This window comes from Brienomyrus brachyistius, chromosome 12 (genome assembly GCF_023856365.1).
Source record: "Brienomyrus brachyistius isolate T26 chromosome 12, BBRACH_0.4, whole genome shotgun sequence".
NCBI classification, from domain to species: Eukaryota; Metazoa; Chordata; class Actinopteri; order Osteoglossiformes; family Mormyridae; genus Brienomyrus; species Brienomyrus brachyistius.
In genome coordinates, this window is record NC_064544.1 from 19,747,167 (window position 1) to 19,769,527 (window position 22,361).

General features: G+C 41.9%; 1 protein-coding gene across 8 annotated transcripts in view; it reads right to left on the minus strand.

The window, feature by feature from the left end:
- LOC125704989 (uncharacterized) overlaps positions 1-22,361 on the minus strand; it is a 38,869-nt gene that overhangs the window by 13,855 nt on the left and 2,653 nt on the right. For all 8 annotated transcript variants that reach the window (XR_007381320.1, XR_007381318.1, XR_007381319.1 and 5 more), the window contains 10 exons: positions 15,383-15,736; positions 14,749-14,850; positions 14,185-14,280; positions 13,010-13,102; positions 8,272-8,343; positions 6,545-6,658; positions 5,973-6,092; positions 2,486-2,596; positions 1,965-2,057; positions 1,379-1,459 (listed from right to left, as the gene is read on the minus strand). Coding sequence is in view for 5 of the 8 variants with exons in the window: in XM_048971245.1 (XP_048827202.1) it covers positions 1,379-1,459; positions 1,965-2,057; positions 2,486-2,596; positions 5,973-6,092; positions 6,545-6,658; positions 8,272-8,343; positions 13,010-13,102; positions 14,185-14,280; positions 14,749-14,850; positions 15,383-15,736 (1,236 nt within the window). In the remaining 3 variants the exon portion in view is untranslated. The remainder of the gene's footprint in view (positions 1-1,378; positions 1,460-1,964; positions 2,058-2,485; positions 2,597-5,972; positions 6,093-6,544; positions 6,659-8,271; positions 8,344-13,009; positions 13,103-14,184; positions 14,281-14,748; positions 14,851-15,382; positions 15,737-22,361) is intronic.

Consider the following 22,361-nt stretch of genomic DNA (forward strand, 5'->3'; position numbering starts at 1 on the left):
CAGTGGGCTGGACTGAGTGCATGAGGAAACTGCAGAACCACCTCGAAGCAGCACACGCGTTCACACGGGAACGACAGCACAGTGCTGGTGGGCGCCAAAAGCACAGCTATGATGTCAGAGCTCAGCAAAGACATTTCCTGGATGGGGAGCTAGTTGGGGTGCACCTAGGGGGAGGACAGGGGTTCTGCACAGAGAGAGGCTGGGCCCTTATAGGGGTGACGCCACCAGCCAAGCTCTGGTTGCCTCTCCCTGTTCCCCACCCACCCACTGTCCACCCCACTCTTCTGCCCCAGGCTGTCTTGTTGCGGGGACATGCTGGGCTTCCCTTAGCTAGGGAGGGGGCTCTTCCTGGGAAAGAATAATCCCCAGCCCTCTCTAGAATGCGGGTAGACAGTTTGACAGTTCTTGTTGTTCACTTGCTGACAAGGAAGGCCTGTGTATGAGTGGGGGTGGGGGGTAGGTGGCTGACCTGGATGCAAAGGGGAGGGTCATTCTGGCAGCGGTTTTTGATGTGCTCAAATTATTTTGGCTGTTCAATTCCAAAAAACAATGACCTGTTTCATCAACCTTGTTGGCATTACAGCATATTACGGTGTCTAAAGGTATTCTGAATGAGGTACATCTTGAGTATCCTACCAGAATACAATACTGAATACATTCAGGACTGTGAATTCAGCATTCAGACACTACGTGCTTATTCATAGTGACCCTCAACCCTCACACTGACACAGACGAATAACAATAAAGGAGACAGTGTCATAAACTCGCTTTTCACTGTGAACACAGACGTGTTTTTATTCATCCATCCCCCTGCTGTCCAGACCCACACATAAGTCAGACTTATTGGGTTTAGACCAATCAGGGCTCAGTCCCACACACAGGCCCAGGAATCGAACCCTCAATGTGAAGTTACATCACTGCCCACTGTGTCACAACACCTCCGGTAACCAGCAGAGGGCGCTCACAGTCTCTCCTCCCTGCACCACTCAGAGCTCACAAGACTGGTTTGACAGGTTCACTGCATCAGCCTCTAGTTCCCTCCTTTCCCCTCTGCCTGTTTAAGCTCCAGCTCCCCAGCAGTCCTCATTCGGAACTTGAACCCCTGGTCTGTGTTTCCCTACCTGTGCTAGTCCTTGCTCTCTGTGTTTGCACCTGCTTCTGCTGTGTCCCAGTTGCCCTGTCCCATACCCTGATTTTACCTTATTAAACCCTGTTCTCATCCTTCCTCACCGCTGGATCTCTGCCTCCTTTTCTGCCCCCCCCCTTCACACCTGGCCGTGACACACTGAACCTCAACACAGCAGAAGTTATTAAATGTATTAGAAACACCCACCTCCATTTACACACATAATAAGTATGAAAATGTAAGGAGACTCACTTAATTCAAATGTGTTGTTATTCCAGGCAAGAAGTTGGGAATAAATAGCAAGGAACAGCATGTTAAACAGTCTTGGATTATCTGTAAGGCAAACAGAGTAAGTCAGACGCCCTCATTCTCTCATCAGTCTATACAGATATAACATGATATTAAATAAAGTGTCTTTGGGCTTTTCCTCCCCTGAGATAAATCCTGTCGTCCCCAGGACCCGACTGCACTGTGAGGTCATGCACAGTAAGGTCCATGATCCGAGGGCAGCGGGGGCCAAAATACAGGCCAAGGAGTTTAATGCCCCTTTGAGTCGGAGGGTGCCTCAAAGTCCTGTGAGGTGATGAAGGTGGGGGCCGGAGCATGTCAGCTGGGGGGGATCCCTGACCATCCCGCATGGCAGCCAGGTGCCGCCCCCCCCAGCCCGTACATGTCACCTACATCAGGTCCACACAATAACATCCTACTGGGTAAAATGTCAGGTGCCCAGAGTACAAGTGTAATCTGTTAAACACCAGAACCTGCAAACTCCACACAAAGAGCAGAGTTGGGACATAAATGTTAATGTGAACAAATAAATCCACATAAATATACTTACACATGAAATAAGCCATGATTGCAAGAATGGCTCTAAGTCGTACTGTTCTTCCCATCCTTCGGAAGTTTATTATCCGATACACGCTGAGGCCAACTGAAATAAGGGAAGTCATCAGGCACAAAGCAAAAAAACATATGGGTTCAGTGATCCTGTGTTTAAAACCCTGCACAGCACTGTCATCTGGGGGTTCTGGGTTTGAATCCCTCTTCGAATGCTGTACTAAAAGTGCACCCCAGTTTAAAAAGCAGATTTCAATGGCTTTTGAAGGGTGAAACAAGTGTGTTTCAGTTGGGTATTGCATCATAGTACCCAAACTGTGTTCATATTAATTATAGAAATTACACTTTTAAGTATTGATGTCATTGAAATGCAATATTCAAATGCAGTTTAATGTTTTTGTGTTTAATTCACTACAATATAGAAAATAAACACCTCTATACCTAATTCTGCTCTAGTGTTCTTGAAGTTCCAAAGTCTAAAACTAATTTTAAATAAATACATTAACTTGAAAACCTACTTACTTGGGAATAGAATCACGATGATTGGAAACATTAATAAAGTTAAAAATGTTCCAAGTTGTTCTCTCCAAGTTGCATTAGAATAAAATTTTTCCAGATAAACACTGACAGCAACTAAAATAAAGTAATAATAGAGTCAGTCACCATGAAATTCATGTCAGACAGAGTACAAACACAGATGTGTTCACTGGTGCTGCACAGGCCTGTCACCTGGGGGTTCTGGGTTTGAATCCCTTATTGAACATTGGGGTATGAAAAGCACATCCCAGGATGTTTGGGTTGTACATTTGATCATGCATCCATAAATATACATATTAATAGTGAATAAATATTTTAACAATCCATGATGCTGATTTCTGAAATCACAGAGGCCAAAACAAACTAAATGTGTCATGCCCTGCTCGTCCGATCCTCCTGTGCGCCACGCCCCCTCGGTACCTCATGTGGAACAAACAAAATTAACACATCCATCCATCCCAAGTACAGTTCCATGTTGAGACTATCCCAAGCTTTGCTTTTGTGATAATGAAACTTAAAAATTAATTTTTCTATGTAAAAACAGTAAAATTTACACATTTTCATTTACATAAGGGCTGAATAAAACAACACATGAATCAAGATTTCCACGTATTTATACGAAAGTTGGTTAAAAATGAACAAAAATGTTTAGAAGTTCTTTGAGATTTGTGACTGTAATGAAATGAGGTTCCCAATGTTTGTCTTCATCCTTAAAATATGCCCTGTAGGCATCACACACTGTAGCAGATGCTATCGCTGAGTTATTTTTCGCTCTTGTCTTGATAAACTGGCCACTTACATAGCAGAATGCATCTGGAAACTGCTTGCAGCTTCTTGATGCAATCTCCAAAAAATAGATCTACAGGTTCACTTAGGCAGCCAGAGAAGTGGTGGATATGGAAAGTTCTATAAAATTCTAAAAGGTTCTTGAAAATTCTCTTAAGTTTTACAACATTTTAGAAAATTCTTGTAAGTTCTATAAAATCCTGTATCAGCCACTCAGCACAGTGTGGACCAGCTGAAGGGACACGGACAAACAAAAGAATCCTTTGATTTCAATCACAATGCGGGGTGTTTCCAGGACCGTTGACCGCTTAGCCCACTTTTCATGTTTGCCCATGTCCCTTTAGGGGCTCTATAGCGTGGAATCAACTTGGAATGTCCTGAATAACAGGTAAATTTGACACCACCCAGGTCACAAAAGCAAAGTTTGAATAAATAAATAAATAATAACAAAGTTTGAAGAGAAAAAAAGGCATATCACAATTACTTTCAGCATAGACAATTGGGAAAGAAGAGTTTCTGTCTAGGAACAAGTAAATGTAAACTTTTTGTTACAGTGTTATCAGTTGGTGTATTCAAGCATTGGAAGGCGGCACTGGGGGCAGAAAGGGGTTTGCAAGGCACAGTGCTGCCCAAATGCACCATGGTAACTGCAAAAAGTAGGAGGAACATAAGCTGCCTCTTTATTTATAAGTAACTGTCACAACAGAGAGAAAAACAGATTGGACGCAAAACAAAGGAAAGAGAAAACCGATACAAAGCTGTCCTTAGATTAGCAGATATAACCAGCACTTTAGCTCAGCTGCGACTTTAGAGAAATCGCAGCATTGGCCAGCAGATATGATGACACACACTGCACCTGGCAAAAAGAAGCTAAAATGTGTCCCCAGTGCCTCTCTTCTTTGTGACAAATGAGGTCAAGATTCACATTTTTATTTGTGAAATGCATGAATGTCCTGCTACACCAGCAGTGAGATGAAATTGCTGCTATTCCAGACTGTGCAACAAACAAGGTGGAGGGATATTAGTGAGGAAGTGAACAAAGCCAAGTATCTCTCTGTGAGCCTTATATGCGGACAGTAAGTATGAACTGACATACACAGGACCTGCTGTAATTTTACGATATGTTGACAACAGAGCAAAGATTCAAGAATGTCTTATTGATTTAGTCCATGTAAAGGACACAGCTGGAGCTGGTCTTGCCAAATGTCTTAGCCAGACATGAACTTTGGCCTGTATACCAACAATATAAGAGGCAGGGCTACACTGGCTGTGCTGCTCTGTCAGCCAATTACAGAGGTGTGCAAGCTGTCATGCAGGAGAACAATGAGAAGGCCTGTTTAATGTTTTGCTTTGTGCAGAGACTGACCCTTGTTATTGTGGACATGTGCTTCAGCTTCATGGAATTCCTTTGGTGTTTCTGCCTTCATGAGAGGCTCTGTGAAGCGCCATGACCTTTTTGTTGTGGTTCAACAAGTAGGAAGGCAGTCAGGGACAGGGAAATACAAAACTCTGCATGTTCTAAGTGTGACAAGATGGTCTTCCAGGTTTATTAATTCTGTCAATTGTTCTTCTATCCATTGTTCCTGTAGTGGTGACTGTGTATTGGATCCAGACAAGGAATTGTTTGATTGTGACTCCTCAGGTACAGCATTAGCTCTAAGCAAGGCCACTGCTTGAGTTTTGGGTGCAGCTGGTGGCTTTGCACACAGTCTTCACGGTGACTGGTGTCCTATCCAAATTTCTCCAAAAAGAAGATACAGTATGAACATTGGCACAGCTGTAGGACTGGTGTGTGACTGCAAATTGGAGCTGCGGACTAAGGGGGTATTTGAGGAAATATGGAAGGAAGCAGACACTGTAGCCTGAAAGATCAATATTCAGTGGGAGGTGAAGAGGAGTAGGAAGGTAGGAAGCAAGATGACATCAGGGAGATTCTCCTAAAGATGAGTTAAGAGGTAACTTTTTCTTTGCAGTAATGCAGGACATTACAGACATGTTCAGTCATGCTGCACATACCTCAGAGGGGAGAAGTAGAAGAGTACAAGGTGTTCATACACAGACTACAATAAGAACAAAGTCCTTCAAATTCCTTAGGTCTTTATACAGTTCTTGTGGAAAACATGCTTCTGCAAGCCTACCCAGATTTAAGCTCATTACACCAGCTTCTTATTACTTTGCCAGTCTCCTCTCGTAGCAATAAATGGTCGTTTTCAGCACAAAAATTTCTCAAGAACCGACATGGGATTTTCACCCAGAGAACTGCTATTCCCTGGATATTTATTTTTTGAAAAACCCTAGAGATGGTTGTGCATGAAAATCCCAGCAGATCAGCAATTTCTGAAATACTCACACCAGCACGTCAGGCACCAGCAAACATGCCACGATCAAAGTCACATAAATCACCTTTCTTCCCCACTCTGGTGTGTGATGTGAACATTACCTGAAGCTCCAGACCTGTATAAGCATGATTTTATACATTGCGCTGCTGAAATTTGATTGGCTGGTTAGATATCTTCTTTAGTGAGCATTTGAACAGCTGAACCTAATGAAGTGGCCAGTCAGTGTATGTTGCCTATGAAGCTGCACCCTCACAAAAATAAGGTGCATGACCCCCTGAATGGAGGGATCCAGTGCAAACACAGGGAGAACATGCTAACAGCACATATGGGAACTTATACAGACTTACTTATGGATGAAACTGAGAAGACCAGGAATATAATTCCAGTTATTCCTGCTATGTAGGTAAGTATTTTCTCTCTTTTTTCATTCTCTTCTGAATATTTTGTCCAAACCACAAAGTGGACAACTGAAAGGGGGGAAAATAAAGTCAGTTACCGTAAAATTCATGTCAGACAGAGTATATAAAAATAATTGTGTTCATTGTCCTGTGTTCAAGACTCTGATCACCACATATGTCATCAGGGGGTTCTAGGATTAAATCACATGTTAGACATTGTGGTACAAAAGCATAATTCACAAATTTAAATGGGGTATTAAAGGGTGGTGCCTCCACTATGAAGGGAATTGCTGGTCCCCCACCCGACAATCTTTGATGAAAATAGACACAAAGGAGGGGGACTGAAACCCACACGACAGGGACAGCGCATGCAAACTGCACACAGACATAGATGAGATGGACCTTAGATTGAGATTGACCAGTGAACAAAACTGATATTACACATATTTAAATCATGTAAATCAACCTCTGTGTGTAATTCTAGTGCAATATTTCTGAAATCCACTTATAAACATACTTACTTCGGAACACAAGAAAAAAGATGAACATAAATACAATTCCACTAAAAATGCCTCCAAGTATTGCTTTCTCAGCTGGAGTTGGGGAATATTTTACTGAAAACTCAATGAGAGAACCTGAAATGAGGTAAGAATATTCAGTCACCATATAATTAATGTCAGACATGGCAAAACAAAGAAATATCTTCAGTAGTTCATTTATTTAGCAGATGCTTTTGTAAAACGTAACATGCAAGTAAGGATCAGAGAGCAGGATCAGCCTGCGGTTAAGTTCTAACCCATAGAGTCACACAGGTTAGGAAGCAGATTAATAAGTGTCATGAAAAGTCAGTGAGGGTGTTTGGCTGGGAGACATTATTCACCCTAAATCATGCTTCCAAACAGCTATAAAGCCAAACTGCCCCCAGTCTAAACAAAGGTAGTTTACTCCCTTAATCCATCAGCCTCCCTCTGGTCCAGGTGCTGACAGGAATCTCCAGGCCTGCAGAGCTGTGGAGCAGCTACTTCAGGCTGCTCTTCCTCTGCTTATTATTATTTTAAATAGACCTGGACGATGTGCCATGTTAATACCCACAAGTGTCACATAGCAAGGAGGGCAATAGTCAGCTGGGTTGAGAACATCAATAAATTATGCTAAAAAATCTTTACTCTGTTAGAGGAAACAATATTTAGAAAGCTTTGTTGATTGTTCTAATCAGCACCATAACCTCTAGAGCCTACGTTTCCTGGGAGGCATCTGGGATATATGGGATATATACACTCCTTATCAACCACTATATAAACTCTCTGGCCGTTCTTCACACACAGGCATAAGCCCTCACAGTAAGGGACATATGGGTCCGAGGGAGCATATGAAGACAGAGTGATGGGGTGCAGTCAGGCCTTTTGTGAAATCCCAGAGCATGAGGGACACACAGAGATCAGGAGCTGGGCCCCTATTGGAAGGTGAGGGGCCAAAACAAGTAACATTCACATCAGGGATGCATTACAGTTACAATGAACTGAACTCTGCCTACACAGGTTATACGTTAGTGTATGAGGAGGGGTAGGATTAGGATATCCATCCACACCATACATGTTATACATTAGTGTATGAGGAGGGGTGTGATTAGGATATCCATCCGCACCATACATGTTATACATTAGTGTATGAGGAGGGGTGGGATTAGGATATCCATCCGCACCATACATGTTATACGTTAGTGTATGAGGAGGGGTAGGATTAGGATATCCATCCACACCATACATGTTATACGTTTTTTCCAATAATAGTGCAGCCCTAATTTAAAATAATCCTCATTTCTTATCTATTTAAAACCATCCCCTTTCAGGCAGCTGGGCACTGGAGCAGTTCAGGTTAAGCACCTGTCTAAAGGTAAACAGACCGAGCTTCTCCCAGGACTTGGGCAGGAAAACTTCAGGTTACAGGTCCTTGTCTTACCCACCCTGCTAAGGACCGGCCCTCTTAACTGGGTTACTGCGTGGGGGAGTAAGATGGGGATTCAGCTGTGAATCAAACTCTGATTTTAAAACCTGAGGTGCTGAGAGTGAGAAAATCACCTAAAGTCTGTATAGTAATGAGATGAAAAATGAGCAGTTTCTGCTAAAACACTGAAGTTGTTTGGCATCTTCAAAGTTGCACCACAGTGTGTTTAATATTTTACCAGGAGCTGCTGCTTCATCCTGCTTTACTTTAATGTTTAATAACCATTAATTACACTTAAACTCACCTGTTAGGACACCGACCATAATGATGGGAAATGCAGTTCTTAGAGTGAGGATTATAATATTCTGCCATGTTTCTGCAAAAAGAAAGCAAGAGTTTCTTTTAAAATAAAATAAAAATGGCATAATTTAATATATGTTGCATTCAGCCCATCACATATCACACTAGCTAACCCTAATTATAAAAATATATTTCACAATGTCAGACCATTAATGACCATTCATTCATTTAGGACAAATTAAACTAAAATTCATCATATTTGACCATGAGCTGGTAGATGATCGTTTCACACACATTAGCAGCAGAAGATCCTTATTCAAAGTAAAAGCCTTTGTGACGCACATTACAGTGTAAGAGCTGGACAGTGCACTGTTACAACCCTGATACCAACAGTAACTGGGCTGCAGGAGAACCAGCAATCATATGGAAACACCTCATGGAAAATGTACTGATGGATTGTATTAAAATGAATTTAAAAGTTTTCATGCTTATTTCATAAACTATAGAAATTTGGACATATTGACAAATATTAATTCCTGAATTCTTCTGTTGCTGTGCAAATACATCTAGTGATGCTCCTGCACTCATCCTCAGTGATGTTCCTGGAATCACTGCGTGTTTCAGGTCTTTCAAAATCATACACCCTCCTCCAGGTGACCCGGTTGGGGCTGATCAGACCCCAGCTTGTGTCCAGGTGGCTGACTGACTCCTCTGCCCCCATGACTCCCCTCTCTTCAGCCACAGCCATCTTGAGGCTTTCTCTGCCACTTTAGTGGTGCAGTGCCTCTTCTCTTCCTTTTCACCTTCACTGCCCAACCAAATGCAGGCTTTAGTCAAAGATTGGGCTGCAAAGCCCCTGCAGCCGACCTCCACAGGGAGACATCTTGCTCTACATTTGGTTAGACAGTCACTCAATAGCCAGTGCACTTGCCCAGCTTCCTTTCCAATGCCTCTTACAAGAGATCTTCCCAGGGGACTGTCAGCTACAGCTGCACTACTTGTTTGCTGGATTTAGACAGAACAACATCTGGACTCAAAGTAGTGGTAGCAATGTAATTGGATAACAGCTGTGAGTCCCTTGCTGAGGCCAGGACTTCTGCTAACATTCTTGCGGCAGATTATAGTTGTTTCCTGGCTCTGATGTAGGTGATTGCCAGCCTGGAGGGAACGTTTAGCCCATTCCGCTCCTGAGCTGATGGCCTCAACAATGACCTTCAGGACCTGGTAATGCCTCCAATGGTAGCATCCCTCACTCAGTGCCTTTTTGCAGCAACTCGAAGCACAGAGGGCAGACTGGTGTCTCTGCCTTGCTCCATCTGTAGATTGTATGGGGCCGGGGCACATCATAAGCAGCTTGGATGAGGAATTTGATGCTGTGTGGCTCAACTTTCCACAGTTCAGCCCAGGCCACCTTCCTCTTTATTACAGGGATTCCCATCTTACCTAAGGCCCCTGTTGCCTTATTCCCACCATCCAGCACTATCTCTCCTCTTCCACTGCTGTTCTCACTTCCTGCTGGAACAGGTAGTTTTCCTCCTTCCTTTTGGTGATTAAGGTGGGATGTTGAGAGGTATCCTAGTCCAGCTCAGCCTTGCATCATCCATTATCTTGTGACGCAGCCTTGAATCGGCTTGCAAAACAGCGCTCTCTGCCCTCCATCCTCCGTCCTCACCATTATGTCAGCTCTGGCCACCTTCAGATCACTTGACCCTCTGTACTGCAGCGCTCTCCTGGCTTTTGTGACGTTGAACTTCTCCTAAAAGGACTTGAGTAGCAGTTACAGTTTGTTTTGATGACCATGAGTCATACTGCTCAGGTTCCTTGGGAGGCCAAGCCATCTCCTGAGGCACCTGCCGACTTTCCTCTCCAAGGTCTCTACTGTCGAGATTGGCACTTCGTAAACCTTGAGTAGCCACAGTACTCTTGGAAGAATAACATGCTGGTACAGCCCTGCTTTAAATTATCCCAGTAGGCTAGACTGGTCCACTGATCTCAGCCAGCCATCCAACTCAGTGCAGGTGGACTTGATGGCTGCCGTGTCCATCAATGTGCTGTTAAACACTTCACCTCCTAACAGGCTTCCCTATGATGGTTGGGATGTCAGTACCTGCGATACTGAACTGAAATTTGTCATCCACCTTCCTTTGCCTCAGCACCATGGACCTAGATTTGGAGGCTTGATCTGCATCTGCACGCACCCCATCAGCTTTTCAGGCCTCTGCAGGATCCAGTGACTTCCTGGGACCGACTCTATGGTGACTGTTATGTCATCCATAAATGCTCTGATGGGTGGCTGGCTAGGGTGGTCCTTAAAAATCAGAATTTGAAAATGCTCACCTTCTAATTTTTTCTTATATAAGAAAACATTTCAGGATTTTTTTTGATGATCTTTCAAGCATGTTTAGTGGTCGCTCACGCAGCTTGAAGGGCTAAAGCCTAGTTTAGTAATCCATCGTCGGTAATGCTGGTTACTCTCTCGGATCATTCATTTGATTGTTAGCAAAAACATCTTAATTACTGCCCCCACAGCAATTCATTTGGAATGGCAGTTTGAAATGGAAAAAAGAAGAGACAATAAACAGCATAAGCAAATAAAATAAATGGAATGTTACAAAACAAGTGAGTAAATGAATTAAGCAACAACACAACACAAGTAAATAAAGCAGATGGAATGTTACAAAACAAATGAGTAAATTAAAATAAAGTAACAATGCAAGACGTATGGGCTCTGCCATTGATATGGAGCAGTTGAGGGACAGTGAGGATTATAAGACTGGCCTTCACGTTGTCCACCTCTTGGCCATTGTAAATAACAATGCAGAACAAGGTGTTTCACTAATTGAAGAATACAATTCGATTCTCGCTAAGAAGGAAAACCAAAATCAATATCTGCTCCAGGTCATTCAGAATCATAGAGAATACCAGCCTGATTGTTCTAAGAATCATTTAATGTGAAACTAGACACTGTCGGCTATTATGAGAAATTTGATATTTGTGACTCTTTTAATGTACATTTTTCAGTGATGTAATTGCTGATACATGTAAAATGGATTAAAGGTAAATATTTAAGTTGCTTCTCAGAGCTGTTCTTTTAACCTTTGACTAGCAAAAGCTAAAATTAAGTGCAAAGCATAATATTTGAATGTTGTATGGTTCTATCAAGCAATGTCTTCCTATTTTTTTGCTGAGTAACCTCTTAACATCAAACTACAAAAACATATCGCAAGGAATACTATCTTACAATACGTCACAAGATAAAAGGGTGAATGCCATTTTTAAATCTGAGTCATAGCTAAGGACCATCCTAGCAGCTGGCATTGAGCAGTTTTTGTTGTAGGCTTTTTGCACTCTGGTTCATCAGATTTTGTGAGCTTGTTCGTGGAAAGAGAACACGGAATCACAGAGATAGTGCCCATCATGAGCATCCTGATCTCAACCTTGTGCCAGTCTGGTATAGGAGCTCAGAAGGAGGCTCTCAAGTTCAACATCTGGTTTCAGCCCAAAATAAATAGATCATAAAACATAACGCATTCAGCAGTCCAAACAAAGGCTGGCATATCGAGGCTAATCGATTATCTCTATAAAATAAAATTCTGCTTGTCACTGCATCTTCCCAAATACAGACCATTAAGAATACTAATACCGTGTTACACATGACATTACCAGCACTTCACTTGTCATGGTAACTATTTCACTAAATCACTCCCACACATAACTTTTCTGCCCTTTCTTTTTCTCTTCATTTGATTTTCACTTGCATCTTTTTCACCTCCATTACCTCAATGGACCCGCAATGAGAATCTAGTCTGCTAATTTGTACCTAATGCAAAATGAAGCTTAAAATATATTCACATTTTAGAGAATGTAATGAATTCTTTCCTCATTTCTGTTTCATATCACCCACTCACAACCTATCCATTATTAATCATAATGTTAATTTTTATAACGTGGCCTGTCATATAATTGAGTATAGACTGCCTTGTCAAAAAAAAAGTCATACTTTAAATTTTTTGTTGGACTACCTTTAACTTTGATTATGGCGCACATTTGTCATGGCATTGTTTCCACAAGCTTATGCAACACCTAAACATTTATCTTCATAAAGATTTACATTCATTTCTCACCGAGATCTTGTATTCACGACAAGTGGAGTTGAAGCACTAAGATGTAGTCATCTTCAGCACATCCCAAAAACTTTCAGTGGGGTTAAGGTGAAGACACAGCAGTGGCCAATTCATTTCCCTACAATCCTAAACCACTCTTGCACAATTCGAGCATGAAGAATCTTGGCATTCTTGTCCTGGAATATGCCCATGCCGTTGGCTTTCACACATACCTTGGGGTCAAATTAACCCCGAAGGCACATGTCAGGTGACTTTTCTCATAGTAACAATTATTGTAGGACGGAGGACCCTGATCTTCTTGTGTAGGATGCACATCAGCTGAGCCAAGCCACCGCACTCCACTTCTTTTGCATGTTTGTATTGGGACCTGAGGGTCTCCATCTCCTGCCTGATACTATGGATCTTCACTGCTCTTTGGTTCTTTACATATGGTTCTTTGGAAGCTCTCAGCTGCTCCTCTCCAAACCACTCTGACACTTTGTTCACTGTCATGGTTAATACTAAAATCATATCGTCACAATTTCTTAGCACACACCTGTTTTTTAATACAATGACAGCCTCCTTTAATATATGAAGTGTAGAAAACTGAATTGGAAACATGAAAATATGTAAACACACCTGTAAGGAATTTCCTGTATGGAGCCATATAAAACAGCACCAAGATACACAGCAGACTGATGGCAGGACCAGTAACAGCCTCTTCTGTGGATCCTGGGAACAGTTAACATTGATTAAGTTAGCAGACCTTTTATCCAAAATATTCTCTCTCTCTCTCTCTCTCTCTCTCTCTCTCTCTCTCTCTCTCTCGGAATTTAAGGGTCTTTGTCAGGGGGACATGTGTAAAATCACTTGGCTAATTCTGGGATTTGATCCAGTGACCCTCCAATCACAGACACATCTTAACCTGCTGTGCTGCACACCACCCTGAGGACTTATTTATAAAATTGAGGGAATCATTTCCTCTTTCAGTATTTATGTGGGCGGCCATAGAATTGTTGCCCAGTTCTGAATGCAGCACTAGGATCCCCGTTTTTTCCTGTTTCAATTTGTTAGCTTCTCATAACTTCCTTCCTTCTACTCTGCTGAACTTTACATTGGATTTCATGTTACCTCTCACTTCAGTACTGACATCTAAATTTCTATAATTAGTCACTAGGGGGCGCTGCCTCTGCTGTTGTTGATTACATTTTTATTTCATCACAGTGTGCTTAATGATCTCCTGAAAAGCAGATGCTCATTCTGAATTAGCATGAAATAAAACCTGTATGATTCTACACAGCCTATTCTTCTGCCATGGCATACAAGGTAATTGTCCCAGAGCACACCACTGATTAACACATATTACTTATTTACTCTTACCATAAACACATTTCACACTGCTTTTAACCTGCTTCTTCAGGATGAAGTACATTTTCAGAAATTTTCCTTTTCAAAAACTTGTCTATGATCTTGTATTTTTTAGTACAGGACAGTTTGCAAATTGTGGAACACATGCATGGGTGTCAGTTGTAGGGTGGTCTTACTCTCAGCTGCATTTGATTACGTGACAAATGCCTAAAGCATATTGGACATTTAAAGGAATAAAAAGTCACTTATACACAAAGCTTTTCTTCGAAGAAGCCACTTAAAGTACATGCATAATTGAACTATTAATACATACGCTTAATTTATTTAGTTTCTATGTGTGTATGTTGGTGTGTGTGTGTATGGCACACCTGATAAAAGATTAACAAAAAGATTAATCAAATCTGTCTCTATTTAAAGCTTCTTTAAACCATATTCAGTGGGCTCACCTTCAGTTACACCCCACAGGATGAAGGCTGCGGACACCATGATTGGTGGAACTGTGACATGTGAGCAGTGACTCAGCAGAGCCTGTTTGCTTTTATCTATAGACAGAAAGCAGAACCAAATTTAACCACATGATCTTTATCATTAGATAATGATTCATGCAAAGTTTAATGATCTGCAGCCATCCTCAGATGGTCATTCTGCTGCATTCACACCTACAGACGCCCAGTACAGACTGTCAGTCTCACCAGATGCAGATCCTACAATATTTTAGTATAATTTCAATGAGGACATCAGCTTTGGTTCATTGTTTTAGTTTGCAGGTAATAAAACTTTCTGAAATAATTCATATTCACAGAAATGTGTTTGTTACCAGAGAAACAGGATCAAAGTATGTTAATTACATCACAGTTAAGCCCTGCAGTGGACAGACACCCTGTGTAGATACAGTCCTGCCTGATGCCCCATGTCTGCTGAGATGCCCTCTACAGGATAAGTGGCTGCAAACATGGATCCACTGATGTCCTCATAATTACTAGAAATGACAGAGCAGATGCTACACTTACCTTCCCTTCTTAAATGCCTGACAGATAAAGCACCAGTAAGTAGGGCTACAGGTGTGACAGCGATGCACAGCCCCCGAATCAGCCAATGCAGGGATGAATAACCTAAATAAATCAGAATTACTTTCCATTAGTTATTTTCTAAAATAGGCTGTTTCTCTTGCTGCAGCATAATCGACACGTCCACACCATTTAGTCTCACAAAGTAGTGCAGAAATTTATGGTTAAATCTTTGGCCACAGGTGTGTGATTCCTAACTGTTGTTCAGCCTGAAAACATACATATTTAATAAATGAGATTTTTCATATTCCCACATTCCCAGATTTGGATATATGTACACAACATGTTACAATGAGCTATTTAACTATTACCCAGTCGCACGGTGTTATGGACAGTTAATAAAAATACAAAATTGCACTAAAGCTCAAGCCTGAAACAAATATTCATTCATTCATTTAATGCATTTGGGGTATTTACAATGGAATTAAATTTCAACATTTCTATTGTTACACTGAGCGGATTAAACCGTATGGCATTTGCATGAAGATCAGTCTGCAGAAGAACCACTGACCCTCAGGGGAATGAAAATGTAATTATGCTGAAATGCACATTAAAACCAGTTCTTCTAGTGACTCACCCAGTGCTGCTATCCTGGCAGTTCTACTGGCAGACTCATTATTTGAGTGGACTTCACACCTGAACTCTCCTTTGTCTTCAGTCCTGACTTTCCTCAGTTTCATTGAGAAGTTTCCTTTGGGAATTTCCTCAGTGAAGAATTCAGCTCTTCCAGAGTATCTGTCATGCTGAGACTGTGGTCTGCTCTCTCTTTCGTCATACAGAAGCACCATGATGTCACCGTCATCGTCTGTCTTTATCCATTTCACCTGAAGCTCTGTCACATTAACATGGGTGTCCACAGAGCAGCTGAGAGTCACATCCTCTCCAGCATGTGCATAGACAGGCTCATCTGCACCCGTCACCACCAGCCGCTCTGGAACAAGAACAGGAAGAGTCATACAATCCGGCAACCTACTGTAATATCACTGTGTTTTCCCCTCCTGTTTAAGGAGATAATTTTTATATTTGAGGTTGCTTCCATTTTAACATGCATAATTTTTTTACATTTTGACACTTTTGACATGACACTCAGATGAATAATGCAATGATACATGATGTCGCAAAAGCCTGAAATGTAGGGTTTGGTAACTGGTCGGATTTTGCCGGCAGTATCATTGGTTTGGAAAATCCCATAAAAATCCCATATACCGCGGTATCATTTATGGGCAGTATGTTGGTATGGAAAATTATATACTGTCCAAACTAAGTTTGACAGTCTAAAGCAGTGGTGGGCAATCTCATCCACAAAAGGCCGGTGTGTATGCAGGTTTTTGGGGTAACCGTTAGGTCGGTTGTTCAAACCCAGGTATGAGGACTCTTCAGCCAATGAGTCCTCTGATTATTAATTTAATTAGGGAGTTGTAGCTTGTGGGACACCTGTACCAGCAGGCCAAGCAGAGAGCATCTTTGGCAGTTGAAAAACAAAAAAATTTGATTGCGGGAGGAGTTTGGTGAGGCCATGGAGAAGGACTTTCAGTCGGCCTCAAAAAGAGTCTGGCAAACCATCAGGCAACTCAGTTTACAGCACTGCCGTTTACAGAGGGGATGGGGAACTGTTGACCACAAATGGGGATAAAGTCAGGCACTGGAAAGAATATTTTGAGGATCTCCTAAATCCCACTGATATGCCTAGAGGAGGGGGACTTGCCCATCTCTAGGGCTGAGGTTACTGAAGTAGTCAAAAAACTCTTTGCGGTAGGTCTCTGGGGGTGGATGAGATTCGCCCTGAGTTATTGGAAGCTTTTGATGTTGTTGGGTTGGTTTGGTTGACATGCCCTTCAAAACTACATGGACGCTGGGGACAGTGCCTTTGGATTGGGGTGGTAGCACCAACTTTTAAAAAAGGGGACTGAAGGATGTCTTCCATCATCAGGGGGATCACACTCCTCCGCCTCCTTGGGTCCGCAGGATCGAGTCTATGCTTTCTGTGGATGATATGGTTGGGTCGTGATAATAGTTGTTTATGTACCACCACAAGCTAATGCTAGATTAGCCATGGAGAAGCTACACAGCTCCACCAATCAGCATCTGTCAGAACAACCAGACAGCACTATTATAGCAATGGGGAACTTTAATCATGCCCACTTGAAGTCTGTTCTACCCAAATTTCACAAGTATGTAAAATTCTGTTTCTGTCCCTGATCCCTGCCTATAAACCACGCAGCTGTAGACAAAGACCATCCATGATGAAAGTGAAAGTGTGGACTAAGGAAGCCACCTCAGCCATGTAGGACTGTTTCGAGGACACAGTCTGGGGAGTTTTTGCTGAGGGGACAGACCTGGAGGGACAAAAATCAGCTGTCCTTTCATATATAAACTTTGGTCCTGAGAGCATATCAGAAACAAAAACTGTTAAAGTGTTCCCCAATGAAAAATCATGGTTTAACAGCAAGGTTAGGACCCTGCTCAGAACATGGGACTCTGCGTCTAAATCTGCAGACCTGTAGGCCTACAAAGAGGCACAGAGATGCCTGAGGAGGGGCATCAGAGAAGGCAAGTGCAGGTACAAGCAGCGCATAGAGGAACAGTTCACCAGCAACACCAACAACTCCAGATGCATGTGACAGGGGATAAAGATTGACACTGGCCCCTATAGACAGCATACTGCCAGACAGTCTGAACTAGTTTTTCTCTCATTTCAACCTCTGGAACAGAGAGGCCAGCACCCATCCTGCATTACCAGGGACGGCCCAAAACAGTTTGATAAAGATCTGGTCAGATCTAACTTGTACAGAGACAACGCGCGGAAAGCAGCTGGTCCAAATGGAGTCACTGAAAGGGTTTTAAGACCTGAGCAGATCAGCCAGCAGAGGCGTTCACCATCATGTTTAACTGCTTCCTGCAACAGTCTGCAGTCCACACCTGCCTTAAGTCAGCCATGATCATCCCAGTAACAAAAAAAGCACATTGAATTTCCTTAACTGCTGAGTCATTAAGCTGCTCTGATTCCCATCATCACAAAATGTTTTCAGAGACTCATCCTCTCTCACATTAAGTCTGCCATCCCTGCTGACCTCCATCAATACCAGTTTGCATATTGAGCAAAGAGCAGTAATCACAGCTCTTTACACAGCCTGTACATACCTGTACCAGGAACACACCTATCTAAGAATGCTGTTTATGCATTTTGTTTGTGGATTTCTGGTTCAAAAACTGAGTAATCTGGGCTTTGGCAGTACACTGTGCACATGGATACTGGAATTCCTGAGGAACAGACCCCAGAACATCAAGATGGCAGAATTATGCTGTTACAATAACCAAGACTTAAACACTGTGAAAACCAAAGAAATGATAATGGGCTTCAGAAAATCAAAATGCACAGAATTCTCTGCCCTTTACATACATGGGGAGGAGGTAGAGAGGGTGGAGAGCTTTGAGTTTCTTGGTGTGCACATCTCGGCTGACCTCAGCTGGACCACACTCATCTCCCATCAGGTGGGGAAGGCCCAACAGAGGCTTTACTTCCTAGGGAAGTTAAGGCATGCTCACCTCCCTCATCAGCTGCAGACCAAGTTCGGTCAACAACAGAATAGCCTCCTGATCTACCACTGCATGATATGGTTCACCAGCTGCACAGAAGAGAACAGAAAGGATCTGTAATGGGTAGCGAGGGTGGCAGAGTGTGCCATCAGTTTTAAATTACCTTCCAACTGAGATGTAATGAATCCTTACCCCAAGAACTCATTAACAAAATAAGAAAATAAGAACAAAATGAGTTTACAAACAAGAGAAGGCCATTCGGCACATCAGGCTTGGGAAAAATTCAACTAATAGCTTAAAGTTGTTAAAATCTTAACTAGCTCTGATTTAAAGGAACCCAAGGTTTTAGCTTGCACTACGCTAACAGAAAGACTATTCCATACTCTAACTGTGCGCTGTGTAAAGAGCATTCTCAAATCCATTATAAAATGCTCTCCTGCTAATTTCCACCTATGGCCATGAGTTCTTGTATTTCAACTAATATTGAATCTTAACTAATGTTAGAATCTTATATACCGGGATCATCCATCCATTTTCCAAACCGCTTATCCTACTGGGTCGCGGGGGGTCCGGAGCCTATCCTGGAAGCAATGGGCACAAGGCAGGGAACAACCCAGGATGCGGGACCAGCCCATCGCAGAGCACACTCACACACAATTCACTCACACATTCACTCCTACAGGCAATGTACGAGAAGTCCAATTAGCCTCAGCAGGTCTTTGGACTGTGGGGGGAAACCAGAGTACCAGGGGGAGGAAACCCCACAATGACATGGGGAGAACATGCAAACTCCACACACATGTAACCCAGGCGGAGACTCGAACCTGGGTCCCAGAGATGTGAGGCAACAGTGCTAACCACTGCATACCTTACATTTATCTATGTTAAATTTCATCTGCCAGGAATCAGCCAAGTCGTTAATTAAATCTAGATCCCATTGCAGCCTCTCTGCTGCTAGTTCAGTATCTGCTACACCACCCACCTTGGTGTTGTCTGCAAATTTAACTAGTTTACTGTATGTATTGGTGTCAATGTCATTAATGTAAATTAGGAACAATAGTGGTCCTAAAATTTAACCATGTGGTACACCACTATGAATGCAGGCCCACAGTAACATTGTGCCTTAATAACTGCTCGCTGTTTCCCGTCTGTTAGCCAGTTTTCGATCCAAGCTGCCACAGTCCCTAAAATCCCTGCCGCTTTGAGCTTAAGCAAGAGCCATTTGTACGGGACAACATCAAGGACTTTCTGGAAATCTAAGTAGATCACATCATATGCCTTTTATGATCAATTTCTCTTGTAGCTTTATCAAAGAACTAGAAGTAGATTAGTTAAACAGGATCAACCTCTCCTAACATCCCTCAGAATGTTATTTGCATCCAGGTGATCTACCATTTTCACTTGGATTATAGCTTCCATTATTTTTCCAGTAATGGTAGTTAAACTGGTTGGCCTATAGTTTGCTGGGTTACTTCTATCCCCTTTTTTGAATATGGGTGTTACATTAGCATGCTTCCAATCAAAAGGTACCACACCAGTAGATAAGGATTTCTGAAAAAGTAAAGTTAAAGGTCGGCAAATAATATTCCTAATCTCTTTTAAAACTGAAGGTAAAATGCCATCAGGGCCCTGTGATTTATTCTGAGCTTAGCTACGCTTAGTACCACATCAGCCTCAGTTATACATATATTGGTCAGACGATGCTGTATTTGTACTAAATGGTGGCAGGTTAGTTGCGTTCTCTACTGTGTAAAACAATCAAACTCATTTACTATATTAATTTCATTTTCAATTAGAAGACACTTACTATCATTCAGATTAGTAATTTCAGCTTTTAAAGTTCTTTTGAAGTTAAAATATCCTCCTTTCAACATTCCTCTTAGCGAGTCAATTTTTTTTTAACTCAATCTGTGCACTTAAACTCTGTCACCCTTTTTTTCCACTTGCACATTATCTAAATATAAAATTATTGGTCAAAAACATTTGGTCACATTTCTAAATAATAAAAGCATAAGGCTTCTACAGTACCAATAATTATATATTAATGTTACCTTGGCCATACACTGCTTCCTGCTCGATAACTCCAGAGGGCAGGCCAGGCCCAGGACGCACCCCGTTGTAGCACTCTGCGTTGTGTTTTGGTATGTAGGTCATGTGACATGATGCAATATTTTACATGTGTTAAAAATGAAATAAATAAATAAAATAAAAAGAAATCGATCAATATGAGGGGCCCATACAGAGTTTATAGAGCCCCTCACGGTAAAGCAAACATGTTTGGCACCGTAGTGCATGAATTCTGCTTGCTAAAGCTGCCGGACAGGACAAAGGGATAAAAATAATATGTTTTTACTTAAGGAAAAAGTAGCAAAGCAAAAAAAAAAAAAAAAAAAAAAAAAAAAAACTTTGCACTGTATTATAGATTCTTCCTCACTTTCCCATGAATATAAGAACAAGATGGAGATTCTTCTCCATCCAGAAATAGACACAAAAGACAGTTTTGCTTTTGTGCACGTTTGCTTTTGCAGCAACAGCTTACAAACACTAGCAGATATGTGTCATGCCCCATTCATCTGATCCTCCCGTGTGCCACACCCCTTCATCTACCTCATGTGGAATCCCCGCGTTTACCAGCTGTTTCTTGTTGCTGTCATTAGTCCTGTGTATTTAAGTCTGTGTTAGGTATGTTTTCCCCAGTCCGGTCATTGATGCTACATGTTTCCTGTACCCTTGATAGGACTGATTCCTAATAACCCCCTTTTCCCCTGATTCTCTGTCTCCCCGCTCCTGCTTCCTCGGTCCATGTTGTGAGAATATGTGATAAAACACGTTTTCCCGTGGTCTGGAAGCATAATGATCCATTAAATCCTTAACACCAGTTGCTCCCTGAATAAATAGGAAATTAATAAAGCAAAATTTCCTACCTTGTGAAGTTGTCCTAAAATAGCACGTTTTGACAGGTATATCTACCGATTGGTGCTATCCTGTCAAACAACGTTATCGTCATTTTTATGGGCTGAAATTGAAAGCGTATAGTCCTAAAGTTAAGCAACTAAATTAAAAAATTTAAGTAATGTAATGCAAGTAGTGCATCTCAATAGTCCAAAATGCCTTATCAGATTGTCTTACCTGTGTTAAAACTACAGGTAGCACATCTCGATAGGCGGAAATACTTTATTTAAATGTCCTACTTTTTAAAAAATACTACTTTCCCTCTCCATGTATTTTTAAAAAGCTCAAATCAGGTAGGAAGCACATCTTGACAGAGTGAGCGTACCAAGAGGAGGTGCTGTGGTTAACAGACTGGTCCAGAGCCAACAATCGGTCTCTGAACATGGAAAAAACAAGAGAGATTATTATTGACTTCAGAAGAACTAGGAGCATCCCCTCTCCGCTGAAAATCAATGGCTCATCTGTGTCAAAAATATTAAATTCCTTGGTGTTTACCTGGCAGAGGACCTCACCTGGACCCTCAACACCATCTCCCTAGCTAAGAAAGCCCAGCAGCATCTCTACTTGCTTTAAAGCCTCCTACCCAGCATCTTCACAATATTTCTACAGGACTACTGAGAGCACCCTCAGCAGCTGCATGTGTTTGGGAATTGCAATATGAAGGTTCACAAGACCCTATGCATCATGGCCCCATGCGTAGATTCCCTGCGTCATTTGTGCACCTATGCGAGGAATTAATGCCACACACGTGCGAGTTGCAGTGCCATCAGAAATTAGGAAGGCTGTAAGGTCACCTTTTGTTACGGTACAGTGTGTTTATACTGTATACATTACAGTCAGGTGGTTAGAACTGTATATAGAAAAGCAGTGTCATGTACCAGGTACAATAAAACTCTTACTTTAAATTCTGACTTGCCTGATTTCATAAACATTTTTCAGTACAGTTCCAGTACTTCTAAATCTTGGTGATAAAATTCGCCAGGTGCATGGGGTTTATGTTTTGCTTCAATTGTTATAGGAATCACAACTTGGCAAGCTGTGCAGTTTTAATGACTGCCAATCCTAAC